This window comes from Leucoraja erinacea, chromosome 16 (assembly GCF_028641065.1).
Source record: "Leucoraja erinacea ecotype New England chromosome 16, Leri_hhj_1, whole genome shotgun sequence".
NCBI lineage: Eukaryota > Metazoa > Chordata > Chondrichthyes > Rajiformes > Rajidae > Leucoraja > Leucoraja erinaceus.
This window is the reverse complement of record NC_073392.1, coordinates 29,696,338-29,722,608: the sequence shown is the minus strand read 5'-3', so window position 1 is coordinate 29,722,608 and position 26,271 is coordinate 29,696,338. Positions and strand designations below refer to the sequence as shown.

The 26,271-nt window shown below is 43.0% G+C and overlaps 1 protein-coding gene and 1 long non-coding RNA gene across 4 annotated transcripts; one reads left to right on the top strand and one right to left on the bottom strand.

Moving 5' to 3' along the window:
* Positions 1-975: 975 nt before the first annotated feature.
* tcta (T cell leukemia translocation altered) lies at positions 976-21,271 on the bottom strand. 2 transcript variants are annotated; one of them, XM_055648036.1, is made up of 4 exons: positions 20,866-21,271; positions 10,142-10,196; positions 6,035-6,073; positions 976-2,014 (listed from the first exon to the last, which is right to left on the bottom strand). In XM_055648036.1, the coding sequence occupies exons 1-3, from the start codon at positions 21,069-21,071 to the stop codon at positions 6,047-6,049; spliced, it is 288 nt and encodes a 95-aa protein (XP_055504011.1). In that variant the 5' UTR covers positions 21,072-21,271; the 3' UTR covers positions 976-2,014; positions 6,035-6,046. The 2 variants fall into 2 exon arrangements, with proteins under 2 accessions (XP_055504011.1, XP_055504010.1); XM_055648035.1 differs by having other exon boundaries at positions 20,861-21,266.
* A 62-nt stretch (positions 21,272-21,333) lies between these two features.
* LOC129704728 (uncharacterized) lies at positions 21,334-24,303 on the top strand. Of its 2 annotated transcripts, none has more exons than XR_008724764.1 (2): positions 21,334-21,578; positions 24,145-24,303. It is a non-coding gene; the product is annotated as an uncharacterized LOC129704728 (long non-coding RNA). The 2 variants fall into 2 exon arrangements; XR_008724765.1 differs by having other exon boundaries at positions 21,334-21,923.
* The last annotated feature ends 1,968 nt before the right edge of the window (positions 24,304-26,271 follow it).

Below are 26,271 nucleotides of genomic sequence, written 5' to 3'. Positions count from 1 at the left end.
ACTATTAAAGTTGTCTTCAATAACAAGTGGTGATGCATTTTATGGCATCATGTCAATCCAGTCAGACAACTCTCAAAGGGAAAGACTTTGGAAATCTCTATACCTATAAAAGTCTCATCTTGTATGTGTGTGCACGCGGGTATGTGTGTGTATGTATCTTTCTACCTTTGTCAAAATGCCACACGCTAGCGCAGAAATTTTCAGATTTTTAATCACATTAACCCTGTCAACAAAATCAACTGCTTCACTTTGCATTTCATGCTATATTTCACAAGTTATAGCGTTTAAAAAATAGCTAAAACCAAGATTTTAAACAGCAAACGTCCTTCAACCCGCTTCGAGTGCCTTCACAACAGCTTGTTGTGGGTGGGTGTCCAACAGCTTCCTGTGACGTCAGGGGGGGGGGGCATTTATATTAATGTTCCTTTTTTTCCAACCCGGGCTACTACCCGTGTCGCCCCGCTGGGGTTTTACGCAGCCATCAAAGAGGCATCGAGACCGCGGGGCCACTGGGGAGGTGAGGGAGAGTGGGGGGATTGAGGGAGGAGGGGGTAGGGAGTGTAGTTGCCACGTCTCTCTTGCCCTTTCCCACTCTACCCCATCCCAATCTACCTTCACTCCCACCCTCTCTACCCCTTCCCTATCTACCCTCACTCCCACCCTCTCTATCCCCCCTCAATCCCACCCTTTCTACCCCCTCCCCCTCTACTCCCCTCCCTACCCCATCCCCTTCCTCTCCCGTCCCTCTCTACCCCTTCCCCTCCCTCTCTAGGGATTGAAGAGGGAGGGTGAAGAGGAGGAGGGAGTGCTGGGGATGTGGAGAAATGAGCCGCGCCTGTGCAGTTGGGGTTATGGGTGAGTGGTGGAATATTGCGTTGGGGGGACGGGTGAGTGATGGAATATTACGTTGGGGGAGCAGACCAAACGGGACTGCACTTGGTCTAGTAAATATTAAAACGCATTACAAGGAATTAGTAATTTGATCTTCCAGTTTATTTATACCAGTTTGTTTTTCTTTAAATATTTATTTGAGCAGATTACAACAAAATGTAGTTTTGTAGACTGGTTATGATTCAGTATTTAAAAGATGGTTTTCAGCAATGAAAATACCAATACAAACAACAGCGTGTTTCTGCAACTGTTTTTTATATATTTAAAACATAATCAAATTGTCTTCCCCCCCAAAAAAGTAAGCTAAATGTACATATATATACACACACACACACACACACACACAGCAGTTTTATTTCTAATATACAGCATCAGGGAAACCTTTACATGTCCAAACATAAATATATAAGTTAATTAACATTCGGGGAACAAGTTTACAAAGGTTATCCAATTTCTGGATCACAGTGATTTACAAAATGTATTGTTTACATACAAAACATTTATTTTAGAAAAAGGGCGTTTCAGTAGAATATACATCACTTCAGTATTATGAGCTTAGCATCTGTTATTTCAGGACTAATATTTGGCATACTGCATTTCAAATCCAGAGTTCCAACATTTTCACTACAATATAATGGGTAACAATGGTACAGAACAAAAACCCACTGTGCAACAAAAAGCAGACTGCATTCCTGCAAAATACAACAAAACATTGCAATGGTAAAAAGGTTACAGTCTACACTTTTATTTCAGCCATTTTGATAGTATTAACTGCACCTACTGCATCATGTTTGAGGGGATGATGGTGGATTGGGAAGATGCCCAGTACACCCATCCCTTCAGAGACACACGCACAAAATGGTGGGACTTTATACGCAGTATTGAACTGATCTTGGTTCCGTTATACTGGTTATGTACTTCCCTCCGCAGAATACACACAAAAAAACTAGGAAGAAATGTGTCTCCATGAACAACTGCCTTTTCAACTAGCCAGTTCAACAGAAGCTTTGGCAAAAGCCTGAAACCTCTTTCTCTCGTGTTATGCTCCGCAAGCAACAGCAGAAATAAAGGGGTGAAGATATATCACAAAATGTCCTTGGAGTAGTGCTGCTGGGACTCTTTCCTGTGGGAGCAGAATACAAACAATTACTTGGTAAAACTGTGCACTACAGATCAAGAATAACCCAAGGATAAGGCTAGATGGCTGCAGAAAATACAAGCTGGAGCTAAGAGCAACCAGGAAAGTGCTGGCGTAGGATATAGAATAGATAATAAAGTTAAGCTTGCGATTGCTATTGGAGGTCCCTGGACAATATAAATGTGTTATATCTCCGCTCAATATTTCTAAGCTCGATATATTTTCTACTACCCAATTAGAGTTTAATTTAGAGATATAGTGTGTAAACAGGCCTTTCGGCCCAACGAGTCCGCGCCGACCAGTGATCACCCCGTACACTAGTTCTATCCTACGCACAAGGGACAATTTACAGAAGCCAATTAACCTACAAACCTGCACATTATTGGAGTGTGGGTGAAAACTGGACAACCCACGCAGTAACGGAGAACATGCAAACTCCGTACAACACTGGTGGTCAGGATCAAACTCGGGTCTCTGGTGCTGTAAGGCAGCAACTCTACACTACTGTGCTGTCCCCTGCGGGACAATGATGAATTATGAGGGAGTAAACACAAAAGAATTGACCTAGGCAAGAATAAAATAAGATTTTTTAAAGAAAACCAATATAGGGGAACATAACAGAGAGAAAATAGTTTCATGTTAGTGCAAAATAAAGAATTCCCTTTCCCCAGCAAACCCCATTGCTAGGACATGGGTTAGGGGTGTATAGTTGGCAGTATTTTCATTTAGTTATTCAATGGATGACAATTGGAGCCATAGAATTCGAGATAAAAGCTTGCTTTGAACGGTTGCCACACATGTGCTGCAACCGTACCACTTAACAAAAAACTGGACTATATCAAGCGAAGCATCTCTTTTATGGGTAAGGAAATAATGAGACTCTGGATTGTGGCACATTTTAGTAACCAACACGAAACCTACATTCTATTCTTAATGAAGGCACAACAGCCAAAGCAAGGCCAGTGATAACTGTTTTTGGAATTGAACATTCAGCTTAATATTATTCCGACCCATCCCATCAATGGATATTACACTTTTTGTGTTTGCAATTAAGATGGGAACACTCAATCACATTTCTAATTTGATCTTCCTAGTGCAAATAATATCATTAATATTCCAGCTGCACTCAATCCAGATGTTTTTGACATGTGGGTTGGGTGGGAAGGTGCAAGATCACACTGTCAAGCCACGTCCCATAAAATAAAAATATATAGTACAGGTACACCACCGATTTGCCAGCAACTGATGCTCTAGCACCTTCTTTAATCCGAACAAAATTAAGAGAGTGCACTTTAAATTCCCCCCAGAAGTTCCCCCCCCCCCGGAAATGTGGTGTCTAAGCCAGTTGAGGCAGCTGATCTCGACCTCATCGGGATCTTCGCAGCTGGACTCAGTGCAATTTGCCAGTGGCTCTGCCAACTCAGAGGAATGGGCATTCAGAAGTACCCCCGAAAATGTGGCACCTAGACTGGATGAAGCCGCCGATCTCGACCTGGGCTTGCGTTTCTGTCCTCTGCGGGCTGCGCGCCAGCGGGAAAGCGGTGCCCCGGCCCCGTGGGCAGCCGTCAATCCGACCCTCATCAGGCCCTCCGGGGCCAACTCTTTAACCGATGCCCAAGCTGTCTGTTCAAGAAATGCACGTTTCGCTGTAAATTTAATTTACATTTATGATTTGTTTTATTTAGGATTCTAGCAGTCCATGGTGCTTTAGAGACATAGGAGGGGTATGATTAGTGGGTCTGAGGTGTTTTATAAAATTATTGTATTGCCTACTGTTGGTCCAGCAAAAAGGATAATCTGGCATGGCTCTGGAACCAAGTATGCCGGAAAATCAGTGGTGGACCTGTGTCCGTTAAATCTCACTGTGTTTTTCCAGCAAAGTGTAAACAAATAATTTAATTTACACTTCAAAATTGAACCAATTTCAGCAGGCCTTCATAAATAGTTACATTTCTTAATATATTTCTACATCTTCTCTCAATACAAGTTTTTAGTTTCTATAGGCATGGAAATTTAAATTTTTCTTCAGGAATTCGTTTTGATATAAATGTTAAATGATATGCTCCCATGTATTGTTTTCCCCAGTCATTAAATTGAATGGAACTGGTGCATCGTGGTGCAAGGTCTGTTATATTGTTGCATGAACAGCATTTTATATCACAGTTTGCATTACAGCTGTTTTGAGGAAACGGGGAGAAAGGTGTGACAACTCAGGACAAATCCAGCAACTTATCCATGTCACTAACCCCACTGAGTTTCATTAAACAATTAATAGATCATCATCCATCAATGCTTAACTCAACAAATATGACCCTGTGGTTTTTAGTATAATGGAAACGTAATTTTAACATGGATTCTCATTATTCACTGAGAGCAGAGCTGTGAAAAACTGCCGTCTTCCAATAGTCCAGACTCTTAACTGAATGCTACTTTCATGGCACACAGTACCCTTCTCCTAAACTTGTAGAATATTGTTCATAATGCAAATCTCCTCGGTTGATTCATATCACCTCATGCTGAAATGACAGAGGGTCCATTTCAGTTATTATTCCTTGGACGGGGAATCATCCGACTCACAGCAAATCCCATTACAGGTTTCATCACTTCAACAGACCACCACGGCATTTCTACTCCTCCGCCTCCTTTCCTCACAGTTCAAATTATAATAAACCAAACAACTCCCAACTAATTAAGTCTCAGAGGCTGGAGAAATAAACCTGTGTTTGAAGTATGTTCCACCCACTTCATGTTACAAACAAGATTTCAACACAGGCCAGACATCCAAACTTTAAAGTAGCCTCCCATCTGCTTCAGATAGGGCTCATGGACACACTTTAATCATCTGTCTAAATGTAAACGGCAGTGGAAAAACAAGGACACCGGGCACCTAATGGGTTCTCAATTTCCAAGGAAAATCTCTCACCTAACAGTATGGTTGATGTTAAGAATTTTATTTATTTCTAGTGGGGGAAGGAGGGGGGGGCGGGGGGCAGGGCGAAGGGAGAAAAATAATCACTCAGAGAAACTTATCTCTATACTTCCATGACAATGTTTGGTTACCAATATTGTGCAACTTAATAATGACAGTCTGCGAAATAAAGATCCTGTTTCCTCTTTAACTCATTAGAACATTGAAATTTACGCTGCAGATCCCTCATTAGGTTGCCTGTCCAACTTCACAAAGGACATTATAAGAGAGTTAAAAGTTGCTCCCAGTGAGGGAACAGTTTTGTTACAGGTAGACTGAGGTAACAGATTCATTCAGTAATATTTGACATTGTTTTGAACTCTGATGTCAAGACAATATCGTGTAAATTTCAGTTCAACTTTATCAAATCATTCTTGTACACAAGTTTAGATTCAGATATAAAGGTCAAAATTCAATAGCTTATTGATTGTTAAAATTTTAAACTGCTCTATTTTACGTGAATTTTTAACGATATCTCTCTCAGATAAACCCTCTCAAACCATTCTATTGCTGGTTTGGAATAGTTTAGCAGTCTTAAAGTACAAATATATAACCAAAAGGATAACTGATCAGTGTTCCTCGATATTACCAAATCTTGATTAGTGTACCTTTTGATAAGTGTTGCAGATCAATAGTGACTTGGGCAACACTCCACTGAATTAATTTGTTCTTTTTGAATATTCATTGTCAGGCTTACAGTTACACTTATTCCTTCTTGTATCTAACTCTTAACGGATAATGTCAATTCACTGTTCAAGATCAACATTTTGCAGTATTGGTTCTATTTAAACCAATACATGTTCCAATGCAAATTTTCCCTGATACAAGTGTCAACTCAGCTAAGCCTAGGAATATTACAAAAGAAAAGCACATTTATGGCATTGAATCACAAATGGCACATTTCAAGTCAACAGGCCACAATACTTTAACTTTGACGAGCCTAGCACCCAAAGAGCTGCAGGTTCACACCATCTTTACTCCATACAGAAAACTAGTGCATGCCTCGGCTACAGAGTTCACACATCTTCGCCACTCACTCTTTGTGACTTTTAAATGACTCGCCACCGGCATTTTCCCTGTAGGAACAGATAAAGACATTTTAGGAATCAAAGCTGGTATCATTTGTCACATACACAAAGTGATATGAAATACATTAGGCCTCATTGTTAAACCTCTGGTAATAACTTTTCCTTGAATACAACTCATGGCACAGTCTCCCATCTAATTTGCTGATACATTTTAAAAGGGTGACGAGGAATGGAAGTCACAACCAGTTTTCTCTCCCATTGAGCTGAATGGTATTACAGCCAATTGCTAGCAGTCTCACCATCTGAACCAACTAATTTACCACATACCAAGGATTAAACAAGTCATTGTTACACTACTATCTAGTGAAAAGCCTCATCATAAAAGAGGACAAAGATCAGTTTTGATTGCAAATCTATGCTGGTTTAATGATTGACAGGAAGTGGGTATTTGGAGATTGGAGATATGGGTCACAAGGCTACTTTTGCTATCATGAAAATGCAAAGGAGTACCATAGAGTCATAGAGTGAACAGTGTGGAAACAGTCCCTTCGGCCCAACTCGTCCACATCGGCAAACAATGTCCCCGCTACCCTAGTCCCACTTGCCTGCGCTTGCTCCATAGCCCTCCAGACCCGTCCTATCCATGTACCTCTCCAACTGTTTCTTAAACGATGGGACAGTCCCAGCCTCAACTACCTCCTCTGGCAGCTTGTTCCATGAACCCACCACCTTCTGTGTGAAAAGGTTACCCCTCAGATTCCTATTAAATCTTTTCCCCTTCACCTTGAACCTATGTCCTCTGGGTCCTCGATTCCCCTACTCTGGGTAAATGCATTCATCATCGTTGAAAACATTAGCGACGGGATTGGTGACAGACGCACCACACATCTCTGTCCTCCAATTCCTGCAGACTTCCACCGCTGGAAGTATAGGATTTTGATGTGTGTGCTTTGTCATCATTCCTTACAATGCTATGTACGACAGTGATCGCAACTTCTACTGACGTGCGGATGGCTGTTGGCTCCCTAGAAGCTCATCCGCCCTTTGACAGGTCTTGTTTTTGGTCCTACTGGGGGTCTACAGCCCCCTCCTCACCTAGCAAACCAGGTGGGTGAGAGGGTTTAGTCGCTGACTATGAGACCGTGGAGCAGGTAGCACAGGATTACATGGTACCCATGGCGGAGGGAACTCTCCCCCCCATTGGACCTGAAACCCTGGGTAAAAGACTGTGCATCCACCCGATCTGTTCCTCTCATGATTTTGTATACCTCTGTTAGATCTCCCCTCATCTTCCTACGCTCCATGGAATAGAGTCCCAGACTACTTAACCTCTCCCATAAGCTCACACCCTCTAGTCCTGGCAACATCCTCGTAAATCTTTTCTGAACCCTTTCAAGCTTGACAATATCTTTCCTATAACATGGTTCCCAGAACTGAATACAATATTCTAAACGTGGCCTCACCAACGTCTTATACAATTGCAACTTGACCTCCTAACTTCTATACTCAATATTTTGACTGATCAAGGCCAAAGTGCCAAAAGTGACCACCTTATCTACCTGCGACTCGACCTTCAAGGAACCATGCACTTGTACTCCTAGATCCCTCTGCTCTACAACACTACCCAGAGGCTTACCATTTACTGTGTAGGTCCCTCCCTTGTTCGACATTCCAAAATGCAACACCTCGCACTCCTCTGTATTAAATTCCATCATCCATTCCTCCGCCCACCTGGCCAATCGATCTAGATCCTGCTGCAATCGTTCACAACCTTCTTCACTATCTGCAAAACCATAACTTTTGTATCATCAGCAAACTTGCTAATCTTGCCCTGTATGTTCTCATCCAAATCGTTGATGTAGATGACAAACAGTAATGGGCCAAGCACCGAACCCTGTGGCACACCACAAGTCACAACCTCCATTCCCCATTCCCCTTCCTCTGCTTCCTTCCAAGGAGCCAATTTGCTATCCATTCATCTATCTCTCCTTGAATCCCATGAGATATAACCTTCCAGAGCAGCCTAAGATGTGCCACCTTGTCGAACGCCTTACTAAAATCTATGTACACAACATCTACAGCTCTGCCCTCATGAACCTTTTAGCTCACATCTTCAAAAAAATCAATCAGATTTGTGAGACAGAACCTCCAACGTACAAAACCATGCTGACTGTCCCTAATCAGCCCTTGCCCAGCCAAATGCCTGTATATCCTATCTCTCAGAATACTCTCCAGCAACTTACCAACTACAGATGTTAAGCTCACCGGCCTATAGTTCCTAGCATTTTCCCTGCAGCCCTTCTTGAAAAGAGGCACAACATTTGCCACCCTCCAATCCTCTGGCATATCTCCTGTATTTAAGGATGACTCATAAATTTCAACCAGGGCTCCCGCAATTTCCTCTCTAGTTTCCCGCAATGTCCTCGGATATATCGGATTAGGCCCCGGAGATTTGTCTACCTTCAAACACAACAGTACCTTCAGGACTTCCTCGACGGTAACCCTGACTGCTATCATGCCACTTCCAGTGACTGCTCCAATTTCCACCATCCTACTGTCTTTCTACTTGGTAAATACATAGGAGAAATACTCATTGAGGACCTTGCCCATCTCCTGTGGCTCCACACAGAGGTGACTACTTTTATTCCTGAGAGGTCCCACTCTCTCTCTCTCTCGTTACTCTTTTCCCCCTTATGTATTTATAAAATCTTTTGGGATTGTCTTTTATGCTATCCACCAGAGCTATCTCCTGGCCCCTTTTTACCCTTCTGATTTCCTTTTTTATTAATTTGCTCCTTAGATCCCGAAACTCCTCCAGGGATGCAGTTAATCCCAGCTGCCTATACCTGTCCCATGCATCCTTCTTGTTTTTGACTTTCGTCTCAAAATTACCATGATCAGAAATTGCTGCAGCACATAATGGTTTAATTATCTCAAAGACGTATAGCATAGAAACTGGCCCTTTGACACACCACGTCTTTGCCAGCCATCAAGCCCATCTGTACCAATCTCACTTCCTGCATTAATTCAATACCTCTCCGGAGGCTCCGGTTTCCTCCCACAAAGCGGGATACTTCTTCTGTCTGAAGGGTCCCAACCAGAAACATCACCTATCCATGTTTTCTAGAGATGCTGCCTGACCTGCAGAGTTGCTCCAACACTTTGTGTCCTATTGTGTAAACCAGTACCTGCAGTTCCTGGATTCAACATTCTTATATTTTCTGCACTCTCTCTAACTTAATCACATCGTTCTTGTAGTGCGACAACCTGAATTGTACACTATATGCCAAGTGCAGCCTAAACATTTGTAAAACTGTAATATGATGTCTTAATTCCTGTTCTCAATGCCTCGGGCAATGAAGGTAAGAGTGTGCCATATACTTTCTTTGTCATTCTGGCTACCTGCGTGGCCATGTTCAGGAACTATGCATGTGTACTCCAAGCACACTGTTCAAAATTAGTTTTCAGGGCCCTGCCATTCATTTATGTTCTGCCCCAAATTAATTTCATAAAATGCTGCACTTTGCACTTGGCCAAGTTATATTCCATCTGCTATTCCCTTGCCTTTTTTCCCCCCAGTTGAACTATATCCTGCTGTAAACCTATCTGCTAACATTTTCCTGTTAAAAAGAATGGACCTTTCTAACGCCCGAGTTAAGGCAACTGAGGAAACTAGCTGGTTCAGCCTCTGGTCTATGGTCAGCTTATTGGATTATTGTAGAGAGAAAGAGAAACGGTGGATTTTTAACAGAATCACAGGCTGGATCAGGCAGGCACACAAAAACAACCAGCTATCACATTCATGGTTGTTTTGCAGTAATCAATAGAATGCAGAGGGGATTTTAATTCCTCAAAATACTTAAATCTTCATTCAGACAAATCTCTTTTTGACCAAGTTCAAGTACACAAGCATTTACAGAAATTCAGTTAATCGACCTATTTCATGTGCCTGAACAAAAAAAAGTGACTAGGCTGGGACTGGTAGCAGTATATTAGACATATCAAAATGGAATCAACTAAACTTACTAAAAAGGTTTCCATCTAAATCATGACTTTTATTAAGTGCGCTATTCTGCAGTTCTCAGAACTTATTCAAATAGAAATATAGAAACATACCAACGAGCAAAGTTTGAGGATCCATCCGGAGTGCCACCATTCTGACCTCCACTCCCTGCAAAAGAAACTCAAATTCTAAAAAGTTGTCCAATGTAAAAAAAAAGTCAGTTGATAATTTTACAATTTCCCATGTCCACCTATTTTGAAAAGGATGAAACCACTAATTTCTTGCAGCATTTCTCTGGCATAAATCCAAAAATGGAAAAACTTCACCAAAATTTGAAAGTGCAAAGCCATAGCCTACCCATCATTCATTAAGAATACAACAGCAATGTTGTTCAATCTCCGAATCACGTGAACAAGCAGAAGAGCATTTTGGGAACAATGATCATAATGCTATACGTTTTAAGATAGTTATGAATAAGGACAAGTCTGAACATTTGGGATAAGTACTATATGGGGTAAGGCAGATTACAACGTTATTAAGCAGAAGGAAAGGAGTAAATTAGGAGCAGATGTCATTTGGCAAGTCCATATCAGACACGTGGGAGTCATTTAAATACTACTGATCAGGGTGGCATGTTCCTGTAAGGAAGAGGGGGTAAGATGGCAAGATAAGATAACCTTGGATGACCAGGGAGGTTCTAAATTTGGTCAAAAGGTAAAAGGAAGCAAAGTTTTAGAAAGATTAGTCAAACAGGGAACTTGAGAAACATAATGCAGGTACGAAGAACTCAAGCATGCAATTTGAAGGACTAAAATAGGCCACAAAATTAACAAGTAACATTTATATGTACATTTAAAACAAGGTGAAATAGTGGAAAGGTAAGACTGCTCAAGTTATACTTGGAGTCAGAGGGTGTAGGTGAGGTACCAAATGAGTGCTTTGAGTATAATAGTCAGGAAGTCACATTGCAGATTTATAAAACTTTGGTGAGGCCAAAATAAGAGTATTGTGCGCAATTCTGGTCGCCCCATTACAGGAAACATGTGGAGACTTTGAAGAAGGCGCAGAAGAGATTTACCAAAATGCTGCCTGGTGGATGCCAGGAACACACAGACAGGGTGGTGGTGGTGGATGCAGATTATGGTATTTAAGCATCTTTTAGATAAACACATGGATATGCAGAGAATGGATTATCGGAAGAGAGAGATCAATTTGGCAGCAAGCTTGCCAGACACTGTGGCCGAAGGGCTTTTGATTGTTCCACAATGTTCTACGTTCTAGAAGTGTTAGGCCTCCTCCATTGTCAGAGTGAGGCCAAACAAATTTCAGGAACAACATCTCATATTTCGTTTGGGCAGCTTAAAGCAAAGTTCTATGAGTATTGATTTATCCAACTTCAAGTAACCCTTGCATCCTCTCTCTCTCTCTCCATCCCTCCCCCACCCAAGGTGTACCTGCTTCAAAGTCATCTTGTTGAGTCTCATTGTCTGTGCTCATTTTCACATAGCACACAGCTAACAATGGTCTGTTTCCTTTATTATTGTTACATTTTTGCCTATCTTTCATTCATTTGTTCTATATCTCTCTGAATCACTGTCTATATCTCCTTTCCCTTAACTCTGAAGAAGGGTCTCGACCCTATACGTCACCTATTCCTTTTCTCCAGAGATGCTGTCTGATCCGCTGACTTACTCCAGCTTTTTGTGTCTATCTTAGGCTTTGAATTGGTTCCCACTTTCTGAATAAAACTACCGGTAGTTAAAAATAGTGCAATTAAACATTCTCTACATTAAAACCACTATATTAATGCAAGAAACCATTGATCCAATAATTTCAAAAATATTTGTACAAATGTAAAATGTACAAAATAAGTACAGGTGCACAACCTTTTATCCAAAAGCCTTGGGACCAGACACTTTTCGTAATTCAGAATTTTTCGGCTTTCGGAATGGAAGATTTTTAGCGTAGATTTTAACGGCTGGCTCAGTGGTAGAGTGCTCGGCTCGTATCCGCAAGGTGATCTTAGTGCGGGAGACAAGTGTAGGAGAGGTGTACTGACTGTGTGGGCAGAACTTTGGAAGTGATTGCCCACCATTCTCAAAAGCCGCTGTGTCTCCCTGTCCCTCCAACTCCAGAGGAACCCGCTCCCCGATGGGCCGCTACGGCGACAAGTGGCAGTTCGCCCACAGCCCGAGTGCGCCCCTTCATCCGCAACCCGGGTTCCTCTGGAGTTGGAGCGGGGCTGGGCTAGAGTTGTTGCTGGCTGTGAGTCTCTGGGATCTCCGTGCTTGCAGTGGGCCTGGGGGTCGATGTCCCGATGAGGGGGCGCAGCTCGGGCTGTGGGCAAACTCCCACTTGTCGCTGTAGTGGCCCATCGGGGAGCGGCTTCTGGTGGTCCTGACGTCTCTCAGCTCCTGTCCAGGGGGATGGCCGGAGACGTCAGGACCAACAGGAACCCGCTCCCCGATGGGCCGCTACAGCGACAAGTGGCAGTTCGCCCACAGCCCGAGCTGCGCCCCCTCATCCGCAACCCGGGTTCCTCTGGAGTTGGAGCGGGGCTGGGCTAGAGTTGCTGCTGGCTGTGAGTCTCTGGGATCTCAGTGCTTGCAGTCGGTGTCCCGTTGGTCCTGACGTCTCCGGTCACCCCCCTGGAATGGAGCTGAGACTGGGAACTGTACCGCCCTTGCCCCCTCCCTCTGCAACTGCAAACAACCCCACAGTTCCCAGTCTCAGCTCCTGTACAGGGGGTGGCCGGAGACGCCCCCTCATCCGCAACCTCAAGACCAAGACGCACCTTTCACACCATCAGCTTCGGTCCCTACGGGGAGCGTGTTCCTCTGGAATTGGAACGGGGCTGGGCTGCTGCTGGCTGTGGGTCTCTGGGATCTCCGTGCTTGCAGTGGGCCTGGGGGCCGGTGTCCCGTTGGTCCTGACGTCTCCGGTGACTGGCACTGGCTCCAACGTGAAGACAGTGCAAAGCCCCCGCGCCGGTGCAATGGGCAGGGAGATGGAGAGGGGAGGTAAGGAGTCACACACATGGCCGGGAAGCAGAGGGGTGTAGGTGGGGTGAAACTGAAGGGAGCGACAATTTGCTGCTGCCTGCCCGCTGAGTTAAAAAATTCCCACGCAAGACTCACGATACACTGTGTATCGTGAGTCTACCGTGGGAACTTTGTAACTCAGCGGGCAGGCAGCAGCATATTGTCAATTATTAACCCTCCCGCGCAATATACCCTCACCTTCTCTTTTATGAATGGGGATTTAGTTCCCCTTTCTTCGAGGACCGACCGGAGGTTCCGCTGTCACCTCTGCGGGCCGCCCTCGGTGAACGTTTTCAAGGACCTTTCTTCAAGGACTGAAAAAATGTCGCTATTCGGAGGTTTTCGTTATTTGGATCTTCGGATAAAAGGTTGTGCACCTGTACAATGATCTTCAAGTAATCAGTAATATCTGTCTGTGCACAAAGACCATTGAGGTGAATTGTATTACTGTTTCTTCGTTGACGTGGACTGTGGGAAGAATGCCGGTTTGACCATCCATGCTTGTACCTTGTAAAGCCTAGACATTTTATTTTATTCCAACTAAAATCCTAATAGTATGTATTAGGCAAGGATTCTTTAACAGAATTAGTAAGTGTGAAGATAAATGATTTTAAGTTTCACAGAAGGAGGTGGAGAGAAAACAGAGGAACTGACTGTGATATAGAGCAGACCAAGGTGCAGCTCAACTATGCAAGTTACTGTGACCTTGAATCTGGAGTGTAACTGCTGCAGGTTGAACAATTTTCTATCAGATGTGATGTTTATCTCTACCTCTAAAAGACCTTCACCGGAGGAGAGGTGCAACCTTGTGATGCAGGAAGATGGCAAAATGTATCAGGAAATTCCAGAATCTGTAGTAACTTGCTCCAATAATGTTTACTATTAATCAATGACCAGGTTTCTCATGATTTCATCTGAAAAAACTAGTTCAAGGTAGTAGAGAATTGAAGCACATTTTCCTCAGCTTTACCAGTTGCTAAAACCCACCTGAACACTAAAAGGCAGAGCAAATCCAGAAATCCATGACACCTGCAGTAACAGATAGTACAAAATACCTGATCTCATAATAAAGGTGTTTTGTTGCCAAAGACCACAGCAGCAGGACGTATTTGTCACTTAATCACTGCAAAGAGTTTCAATCACAGCTGTGTAACAGGTTAGTTTCAAAATTACTTTCATCCACTCCACCTCTTATATAGTAATTAGTTTAGCTTAGAGATACTTGGAATATCTATTTTCATGATATTTATTTTAGTTGTTTATCTTTTAATATTTTATCTTGTATGTATCGTTAGCTTTTAGAAATGTTTGAATGGTGCACTGACTGGCTGACATTTTTAAATTTTGTTGTACATGGTTCATGTTACAATGACAATAAAGAAACTATTCTATTCTATTCTATTCTATACAGCATGGAAACAGCCCTTCAGCTTAACGAGTGAACGCCGACCTTCGATAACCCGCTCATATCAATTTTATGTTTTTCCACTTTCTCAACAACTCTCTACACACTCGGGGCAATTTACAGAGGCCAATTAACCTACACACCTGCACATCTTAGTGATGTGGGTGGAAACTGGAGCACCCGGACAAAACACAGTCACCGGGAGTAAATGCAAACTCCACACAGACAGCACCAGAGGTCAGAATCGTCCCCAGATCGCTGGTGTTGTGAGGCTGCGGCTCTACCAGTTGTCCACTATGCTTTCTACAATAAACAGAGGGGGTAATGCTTGATTTTACTGCCAATCTGCACATTTCATCTTTTGTAAAAAGACCAAACAAGTCACCTGAATTATTTGATTTCAGCCAGAAAAGAACTGTGGTGTACAATGCTTGGCATTAGAATCCAAGCAGGTAAAATGATAAAATTAAGTTATCAGGCTCCAGTTACTCAGTAACCTACTACAGTAAAAGCATAACTTGAATTTATATTAATTAAAGTAAATACATCCCATTACACATCACAGGAATGTAGTTAACTGAATAGAGGTTTAGGGGTAATTTTAGTTAAGTGACTGAAAAACAAAAAAAGCCACCAAGAAAAATGTTGGAGAAGCACAAGCCTGAATTGATGGTGAGCAGAGATTAAGACTGTCGGTTACATAACCATCAGGGGAATGAAAGACAAAAAGTACTAAAACCAAACAATTTCTGGACCTGGAGTTAAGGTGGGTAGCAGAGGATAATGGACGACTTGGACCTTACTGCCTTTATCCTACATTCTAGCAAGTTTGAAAGGTGAAATGTACAAGCTAATTGACACATGCGCAATTCTCTGAAAGCTGTACAGGGTAGATTTGGGGGAATATTTGCCCTGGCTAAAGGAGTCTTGCACAGAATCAGTCTCAAAATAAGAAGGCCATCTAGGATTGAAATACGAAATTTCTTCACTCAGAAGACGCAAAACTTTGGGTTTTTTGCCTAGAACACTATCATTGACTACTCTCAAAATTAATATTAAAGGATTTATACCATAAGGATATCATGATGGTTCAGTGATATAGAAGATAATCCATGAATGGAGCAGGTTCAAGGGGCTAAATGGTGTACTCTTCTTCCCATTTCTTATATTCTTTTGGATGAGCTCGTGTACAGGAAAATACAAATAGGGCAACTGGAAGAGCTTAGGAAATAAATACTATAATTATTGCTCAACTGAAATAACCACTTTGGAATGTGATGGCATTGCTGAAATCATATTATTTCCAAGGTATTTATATCTTTCTTTCTTCAATATGGACATTTTTTTTGTACTACCGCTTGAGTAATACTTGATTCAATGATACTTTATTGTCACGTGTAACTATGTACAGTGAAATGCTTTGTTTTGCATACAATCAAATAAAATCATAGAGCAGACCTCATCTAGGCAGTACACGCGTCACTACGATTTGCCGCCGACAAAGTTGCATAAGTTCACCAAACAGTTCCATCTACTGCCTCCTACTGCACGTGGCAGCAGCCCCCCTCCCCCACCAATGTTCTTGAGAGTAAACCCCGCCGGGTCCCCCATTGTTCTCAGCGGCCACCCTCGCCGAGTCCCCCCCCATCATTCTCGGCGCCTCCCGCTCGGTAGCTCTCAAACAGTCCCACTCGTTCTCGTGACGCGGGTCCCTTAGATGCTGAGTTCGCAGTCCCATAATTACGGCATTAATCTTATTACACACACACACACCAACATTTTCTTATTTATGCTAATCTTGCATGCAATTTGGTGGCTTATAAATAATTCCCAGCAATATTTTCCAGCCTTCGCCATTTCCAAGTTTGGCCCAAATTAATTTTAAGTCAACATCATGATCGCTCAGGCAAAGATCATTTCTCACACTGTACTGACCTATTCCCTTAATAAGCGTGCTAACCTTCCTTTTCGTTATTATCATTCTTCAATATCCTGGAATATTTCATTTCTAACCATGATCGCCATTCAGCTACATTTCCATAAATTTGTAGCAAGGAACCCCTTGAGGCGGGTGGCAGCTGTACAAATTGGACATGTTACTCCTCAGTAGAGCTAGACTCGATACCTTTGCAGAGGAGCTGTTGCTAATGCTATTGAGGAGGGTTTTAAACTAGCTTGATAGAGGGATAAAAATCTCAAATGGAATTTGCATAGGAGAGAAACAGAATGGGAGGAGGAAATGAGAAAAGTAGTAGTTGAAATAAATAGATAGCAAATCAGTCAGACAAGAAGGGAGAGCAGGGTGTGAAATGACCTGTATCTAAATGATCATATCATTTGTAATGAAGAAAATCAATGTTTTGTTTATGAGTAGAAATACAGCATGGAAACACAAGTGTTGATTGATCTGTTCACGCTAGTTCTATGTTATTCTAAATTCACTATGGTGCCCAAGCCAGGAGACTCTGCCTGCTGGTCCCAGAAGTGGATCTGCAATCACCTATTACAATTGCTCCACTTTTTTTTTGAAAACATCTACTCCAACAGCAGCCTTAATCATGTATCTGTACACAGTGAACGGCTTGATTGTAATAATCTTTCTCCTGACTGGTTAGCACGCAACAAAAAGTTTTTCATTGTACCTCAATACACATGACAATAAACAAAACTACTCCAACACATTAGGAGGAATTTTTAGGCCAAGTAACCCACAAGGAGAGCGTGTCAATTCCACATAGATAGCACCCAAGGTCAGGTTCAAACCTGGGTCTCAGGTACTTCAAGGCAGCAGCTCTAACAGCTACAGTGCATTCAGTAAGTATTCAGACCCCTTCACTTTTTCCACATTTTGTTATTCTAAAATGGATTAAATTCATTTTTTTTTTAAACTATCAATCTACACACAATACCCCATAATAAAAAAGCAAAAACAGGTGTTTAGAAATTTTTGCAAAGTAATTAAAAATAAATAACTGAATAACTTTGGCGGTGATTACTGCCTCTTCTTCTTGGGTATGACGCTACAAGCTTGGCACACCTGTATTTGGGTAATTTCTCCCATTCTTCTCTGCAGATCCTCTCAAGCTCTGCCAGGTTGGATGGGGAGCGTCAATGCAGCTATTTTCGGGTCCCTCCAGAGATGTTCAACAGGGTTCAATTCCGGGCTCTGGCTGGGCCACTCAGACATTCACAGACTTGTCACAAAGCCACTCCTGCATTGTCTTGGCTATGTGCTTATGGTTGTTGTCCTGTTGGAAGGTGAACCTCCAGAATGCTCTGGAGCAGGTTTTCATCAAGGATTTCTCTGTACTTTGCTCCGTACATCTTTCTCTCGATCCTGACTAGTCTCCCAGTTCCTGCCACTAAAAAACATCCCCACACAATGATGCTTCCACCACCATGCTTCACCGTAGGTATGATATTGGCCAGGTGATGAGCGGCGCCTGGTTTCCTCCAGACGTGATGCTTGGCATTCGGGCCAAAGAGTTCAATCTTGGTTTCATCAGACCAGAGAATCTTGTTTCTCATGTTCTGAGAGTGCTTTATGTGCTTTTGGCAAACACCAAACGGGCTGTTGTGGGCCTTTTACTGAGTAGTGGCTCTACTCTACCATAAAGGCCTGATTGGTGGAGTGCTGCAGATATAGTTGTCCTTCTGGAAGGTTCGCCCATCTCCACAGAGGAACTCTGGAGCTCTGTCAGAGTGAGCATCGGGTTCTTGGTCACCTCCCTGAGAAATTCTCACCCGATTGCTCACTATGGCCGGGCGGCCAGCTCTATGAAGAGTCCTGGTGGTTCCAAAGTTCATCCATTTAAGAATGACGGAGGCCACTGTGTTCTTCTGGACTTGCAATGCTGCAGAAATTGTTTTATACCCTTCCCCAGATCTGTGTCTCGACACAATTGTCTCGGAGGTCTCAGCTCAATTTTGAGTGTCGTAGCAAAGGGTCTGATGTAAATGTAATATTTCAGTTATTTATTTTTAATTACTTCGCAAAAGTTTTTAAACGCTTGTTTTTGCTTCTTCATTCTGGGGTATTGTGTCTAGATTGATGATTAAACAAATGAATTTAATCCATTTAAAAATAAGGCTGGAACGTAACAAAATGTGGAAAAAGTGAAGGGGTGTGAATATTTTCTGAATGCACTGTATGCCACTGTGCCACCATAGAGATTCTCCTACCTTGATAATAAACACCTTACAGCATTTTTGTACCTCCCCCACACCCACACTTCCTGTCCCCACCCTCCTGAACCATCTCTGCACCCACCCACCATACAATACACCGTACCTTGAAAATACATGTTCAAGGACCCTCGGAAACGTGAACCACCGTATTTTGGGTGCCATTTCTCAACGAAAGCAGATATCAATGTTGAAATTCCCCAGTAGCTTCAGTTTAACAGCAAAGTATTTGGGTGACAGGAAAAGGACAAGTGAAGATCAAGACCTCAAATCCAACTCAAAACCATATAGCAAGTATTACTATCCTTATGTATGCTTCTGAAACTTACAGAGACACCTTAACGTACTAGAAAAGATGCCATCAATATTTCTCCAAACAATCCTCCAAATCCACTCTTAATGAACATCATAGAGATCCTCTTTTCTGGGTATGCGAGTACTCAGGAAAATGACAATAAAGATATACTATACTATAACACATTGAACATTGAGGCCAAGCTTAGAATAAAGGAAGAAAAATTCAAAGCTTCCTTGAGGGAAAAGGAATTAACTTCCCAACTGATTCCTAACAATTCCTCGCACATGACTGCTCAAAGGGCATCCAAGCGGCACAGAGAACACAGAATTCACTAATTGGGAGCACACGGAAGCCCAGCAAAAATGCTGAAAGGAGTGCACCATCTCACAAGCAATGCAGTCCCTCCATTCAGGCACTTTCAGACCCATCAGTGGCAGAGGTTGTGGTTCTCACTTTGGCCTCATCAGTCACATCACAACTAGATGGAAGTAATTGTCAACTCTGACTTAACCAAAAGCAAAATGATATAACAAGACTGCACTATGTTTCATAGTTAAACTGGTTGAGTTCTTAGTGGGATTTTTTTTTTGCAAAACAGTTTGAAATGCTCAAAGACAATGTCAGTTAATACTAAAAACAATCATTTAGTCATTCCTTCTTAATTATGTGACAAATGTTTTGTTTAAAATGGCTGCTTTTTTTGTCTGTGAAATAACTTCTTGAAAAACAATTTGTTTGAGTGTTAAGCATTGTAGAACACGTTAAAAGACGTGACCATAATTGCATTGCTTTATACTTTAAAAAGAATTAGCCCAATGTGAATGCACCACATACATGGTAAAATGCCCATGTCTGCCTCAGATCCCAATCATCAAAAACAAATGTTTAACAGGAGTCAAGAACAGAGTCCAATAATTTCCTCATGTGTAACCAACTTTCCCAACAGACCCTTGGCAGCAAATATCTTGATCATTCCCAAATAATGAAGTTCAACCAAAAGGGAAAAATAGTTCTTCAATGACAGCTGATCACCACCATAGATGTGATACTCCATAGAACAAAGCAATGGAAACACTCATAAGTAACACATACTGTTTGAACCTTAACCTGTGCTGATCTTTTGGTTTCAGGCATGGACAATAACACCGTAGGGCAGAAACTTTAGGATTAACCACTGATGTTGACATTCCTGATTTACATCGAAAATTCTTTCTGCCCCACAAGATTACCTACTATTTGTAATTCATCAATTTGCCCACATATGTCTGGGAAAGGGGATGGGAGGGAAGGTAGAACCAGGGTTAAAATAACTGAAAATTAGATGACTAATTGCTACAAAAATAGAATAACATCATATACATGAGTATTTAAGTAAGTTGACACCAACGTTTCAGGTCACCTGTTCAGGATTAGCAATACCCGATTTTAACTACAGTGAGTAAAAGGTGCTGGAGTAACCCAGCAGGTCAGGCAGCATCTATAGAGCAATTGAACAGGCGATATTTTGGGACGGAATCCTTCTTCAATCCCCCACAGACATGCCTGACCCGCTGAGTTCCTCCAGCACTTAAGTATCTTGTGTCACCTCTTTAATTACAGTGGCTTGAGTTCAATGCTACAAATACACGACAGGGTAAAATTAGAACGCAAAATTCCTTGCCCACCCACCTCAATCCCATCTACTCCTCCACCTGCACCTACCCCCACCCAAACCCGACCCACCTCCTCTCCCCCCCCCCCCCCCCCATCATTCCCCACTCACATCCCATCCCCACCCATGCTCCTACCCCATTCCCCCACTCTTACCCTCACTCGCCTATCCTCCACTCACTCCCCCACCCACTCCCCAACACCCCAGTCCTATCCACCCCCCCCTACCCCCTACACCCCTCCCACCACAAACCTTGCCTGTAGTACATGTCGTTGACGGTCGCCCCGTAATACTTCCATGCCATGTGAATGGCCACCAAGCTGCAGACCAACCAACCGAGCAGGAGTTTGAAGATTGTGACTCTCATGTCGTTGGCGCCCCAGTCGTGGGCGAACTCGCTGCAGAAAGACACCACGCTCTCCAGCAGGCCCGAGAGAAGCCCGAGATCCCACGGCAACTCCATCCCCGCTCCAGGCGCAGCATCACTCGCGGGCCGGAGGTGTCCCCTTTCCTCCTCTCCCCTCGATCTTTACTTTTTTTAATTAATTGCCCCCGCCGCGTAGTGCTGCTCCCCAGCGAGTCCGCCCGACCTCAGTGACAGCCGCAGCGACGCGCCGTCTCATCGCCTCTCCCCCCGCCGAAGACAGCGCCAGTCCGCCACACTTTCGCCACGGACCTCCCCCAACCACCCCCCTTGCGCCCCCCTCGCCCAATTCTATCCGCAACCCCATTGTTTCGACTTTATTTTAAACAAACTATATTAATAGATGCCCGATTTTCTCTGTGCTGGTCTCCTTGCGATGCAAATCGCCGTCAGTTCTGGCGTATCTGCGGGCACGGATTAGAAAGTATATGTGTAGTCCGCGGCGCCCCACCGACGGTATCGGGGAAAGGACAAAGTAGCGTTACCTGGAAACCGGGAGCGCGATCACATTTCATTCCGCCTTTCAAATTGTCCATCGATTGAGAGGTAAACAGTGCATCAAAATCGTTCCTTACATGTGTATTGTTCCAGTACGATTCAGCTTGATTCTGTTTTTCCACATTGCCCGTGAATTGAGAGGAAAACGGAAAGTTAAGTGGATCGAAATTGTTCCTTTAATTTGTTTAAGAAGGAACTGTAGATGCTGGAAAATCGAAGGTACACAAAAATGCTGGAGAAACTCAGCGGGTGCAGCAGCATCTATGGAGCGAAGGAAATAGGCAACGTTTCGGGCCGAAACCCTTCTTCAGTTCCTTTAATTTGTTCGTTCCAACTTCAGGAGCTTCAGAATCAGTTTGATTCTGTTTTTCCAAATTGTTCGTGAATCGAGAGGTAAACAGAGAGCTAAGTGGATGGAAGTTTCTCCTTAAATGTGTTCGCTTCAACTGTAAACGTTATGGCATTTATTCTGGGTTGAGAATTTGCTTACATTGAGCCATACAGCGTGGAAACAGGCCCTTCGGCCAAATTTTCCACGCCGTCCAACATACCCCATCTATACTAGTCATGCCTGCCTGCGTTTGGCCTGTATCCCTTTAAACCTATCTTTTCCATGTACCTGTCCAATCGTTTTTTAAATGGCGTGATAGCACCAACCACAATTACCTCCTCTGTCAGCTCGTTCCATATACCTACTACCCTTTGTGTAAAAAAAAAATTGCTTCTCAGGTTCCTATTCCTTTTCCTCCTCACCTTAAACCTATGTCATCTGGTTCTTGATTCCCCTACTCTGGGTAAAAGTGTGCATGTACCCTATCTATTCCTCTCATGATCCTATAATATCACCCTCATCCACCTGCACTCCAAGGAATAAAGTCGTAGCCTGCTCAACCCCGCCCTATCGCTTATTAGGCCTTCGTCCTGGCAACATTCTTGTCAATCCTTTCTGCACCATTTCCAGCTTGACATCATTTTTCCTATAACAGGGTGACCAAAACGGAACACTGAAGAATGGTTCCGGCCCAAAACATCGCCTATTCTTTTTCTCCAGAGATGCCTAACTGCTGAGTTATTCCAGCATTTATCTATCTACAATATTCAAAGTGTGGCTTCACCAATGTCTTGTGCAACTGTATCATTCCAGGTATAGTCTCACCAGTGTCTTATACAGCTGTAACATGACTTTCAAACTCTCGTACTAAATGCCCCGACAAATGAAGCATGCTGAATGCCTTCTTCCACCTTTTGTCTATCAGTGTCCATACATTCAAGGAACTATGTACTTGTACCCCAAGGTCTCCCTGTTCTACAAAACTTCCTAAGATCCCATTAACTGTGTAAGTCCTGCCCTAGCTAAATTCTATCTGCCATTCTTTTGCTCACACTCTCATTTCACTCCTATCATCGGGAAGGTACCATAGAAGTCTGAAAGCCATGACCACCATTGCAGAATGATCTGCGTTGGAATGGTCAGACTCATCATGCAACAGTGAAAGCAACAGGTGTCCTAAACTTTCTGGAAGTTTCTGCAACTTTCATCATTGTTCAACTTCTGTCAAGGAGAAGCTATACTTCACCCTCGTTAGACCTCATTTGGACTACACAGTTGCAGCATGGGACCCATACACAAATAAAAACATTTCTTCCATCGAATGTGTCCAAAGACAGGCAGCTCGATTTGTTACTAACACCTATGAGAGAGAAGCGAGTGTCACCAAACTTCTGAATTCTCTGGGGTGGAACCCTCTCCAAGACAAACGTGAAGCTCACCGTTTGACCTGTTTTTACAAAATGTTAAATGGTCAGCTCGACATAGACTACAAGACCTACACCAAGCCCAAACCAATTAGGAGCAGAAGAGGGCATTCGATCCAATTTGTGATCCCAGCTACAAAGACAGATGTATTCAGCAATTTGATCTTCCCCCGCACAATTAAAGCATGGAATAATCCCCACCCAACTATAGTTACCCAACCAGATGCAACTAAATTTAAAGTAGCTCTTTCTTCCCAATAACCCTTTCTGGCTTAAGCCCTCCCTTCACCACCTCCAGTTTAAATTCCATTGGGAATATTTTGGAGGACCAAGAAACCAAGAAACACCAGGTTCAAGAATAGCTTCTTCCCAACAACGGTCAGGCTCTTCAACAGAACACAGCACTAACCTGTGAACTATGAGTTCTCTTTGGTTGCAGTAAGGACTTTGGGCTTTTTTTTGTATGAATATTGGGGTTACTAATTTATTTTGTTTATTATATATTATCTATATGTATTGTGTTACTGAGTTGCTATGCTGCTGTAAGTAAGAAACAGTCTGAAAAACCTAAAACATGGTTCAACCTATTCAAGTTCTTTAGAGATGCTGCATGATCTGCAGAGTTATGTGAGTATTTTGTTTCTTTTTGTGTCCACCGGGTGGCGCCCACTTTGGCTGCCTCACCAACAATCCGTCTCATCCCTTCTTTGTTGTTTTATAGTATGTATTAAATGCATGTTTTAGTGTTCTTTAGCGTTTTATGTGTGTGTGTGGTGGTGGGGGTGGTTGAGGGAAACTTTTTTTTAATCTCTTACCTTGACGGAGATGCAATTTTATTTCTGCGTCGTATCTCCGTCAGCGCTGCGGCCTAACATCGTGGAGTTGGTGGCCTTTTGCTGGAGATCGATTTTGGGAGCTCCAACCGCGGGAGCGGAATGACTTTAACATTCGTGGAGCCCGCGTTCTATGGTTGGGGACCGACTTTGGGAGATCCAGGACACAGGAGCTTCGATCGCCGCGACGGTTCACCTGCCCCGACCGCGGGAGAATAAAGAGGGAAGAAGATTAGACTTTATTACTTTCAATCACAGTGAGGAAGGTGGGGAATCCACTGTGGTGAATGTTTATGTTAACTTTTATGTGATTGTTTTTTTTCACTTTTTTTAGTATGGCTGTATGGTAATTCGAGTGTCACTGTACCTTAATTGGTAAATGTGACAATAAACAAACCTTTGAACCGTTAATCAGCATCTGCAGTTCTTTGCTTCTACAGGAAATTAATTGCTTGATTGCTAGTACATAGTGCAATTAAACTCTCTGGTCGCTTATTCTCTGAGTGTGTTCATACAAAATATCATCTGGTCATTGATTGAGGTTAGAATGGTCCTAATTTGGAGTGTAGATGAATAGTTAGTTTCCCATTCATCCTATAGACTGGTTTAGATCCAGCAGAAAGCTTTCTCAGAGACGTGCAAATATTGCGGTGAGAAAGGTACACAAAAATGCTGGAGAAACTCAGCGGGTGCAGCAGCATCTATGGAGTGAAGGAAATAGGCAACGTTTCGGGCCGAAACCCTTCTTCAGACTGATGGGGGTGGGGGAAAGGTTGAGAAGAGTGAAAAGCAAACTGCTGGAGGTCCCCTCCATTGGTTAGAATTGTGGCTTGTATGTCATCTTGCAGTTACGAAATGTAGGCAAATTTCTGGTCAAGTCAAGTCACATTTATTTATATAGCACATTTAAAAAACAACTCTCGTTGACCAAAGTGCTTTACATTTGTTATAAGAATAGCACAACAAAACAGACTACATACATATATACATGTAGCCCTCACTCAGAGGATGTCAGGAAAGGCTTGGGAGCATAGTCTTGACTTAAAAGAGTCGATGGAGGGGGCAGTTCTGATGGGAAAGGGAATGCTGTTCCACAACCTAAGTGCTGCAACCGCAAAGGCGCGGTCACCCCTGAGCTTATGCCTAGACCGTGGGATATTCAGCAACCCCAAGTTGGCCGATCTGAGGGGCCTGGAGGTGGAGTGGTGGGTGAGAAGACTTTTTATGTAGGTGGGGGCAAGCCCATTGAGGGCAGACACATTAATTGTCCACAGTTCCTTTCAGTTGAAGAAGATGTAGAGAATGGCCATGCATGATGCTTTATACTTCACCTTGTAGTTTCCTTGCAGATGTGGCATGGTGTTGTAATATATTAATATTCATCAATACCAGTTTGGAAAACTAGCAATAGATAACATTCATTTCAATGGCTCATCTGAAACATTCTTTCTTCAGAAATTTGTCACCATTCTGTAACTGCATGGTGATTACAGCACAGTGGCACAGCGATAGAGCTGCTGCCTTACAGTGCCAGAGACCCTGGTTCGATCCTGACTATGGGTGTTGTCTGTTTGGAGTTCCTACGTTCTCCCTGTGACCATGTGAGTTTTCTCTGGATGCTGTGATTTCCTCCCACATTGCAAAGACATACAGGCTCGTTGGTAAATTGGCTTCTATAAATTGCCCCTAATGGGTAGTACTAGAATGTCTACGGGTGATCGCTAGTTGGTTCGTACTAAGTGGGCCGAAGGGCCTGTTTCCACGTATCTACAAACAGAACTAAACTACATATTAATTAACTATTTACTCAAGTGTTGTCGGAGGCAGTCTTGATGGTTTGATCACATGATGCATTGATGACATTAAATCTATTCACATTACTTATTTTAAAGGTTAGGTCTCCTGCAGTCAAATGTTTTTTTTTGTGGTTTCACTTCCATAGCTGTTGGATGAGAAGTTCCAAGAACAAGGAGGCCCACACATCAGCAACTGCCAACCACCCTGAATTGTGGAGAGACACTCTTGGAAACTGTTACTGGCAGCCTGGAGATCTTTTTATTTTCAATAGCCCACCATAGTGGAAGCAACCTCCCTTGACCCACTCAGTTGTCAAGCCCTTTCCATGTCGTCGAACCCCCACCCAACATTCACAG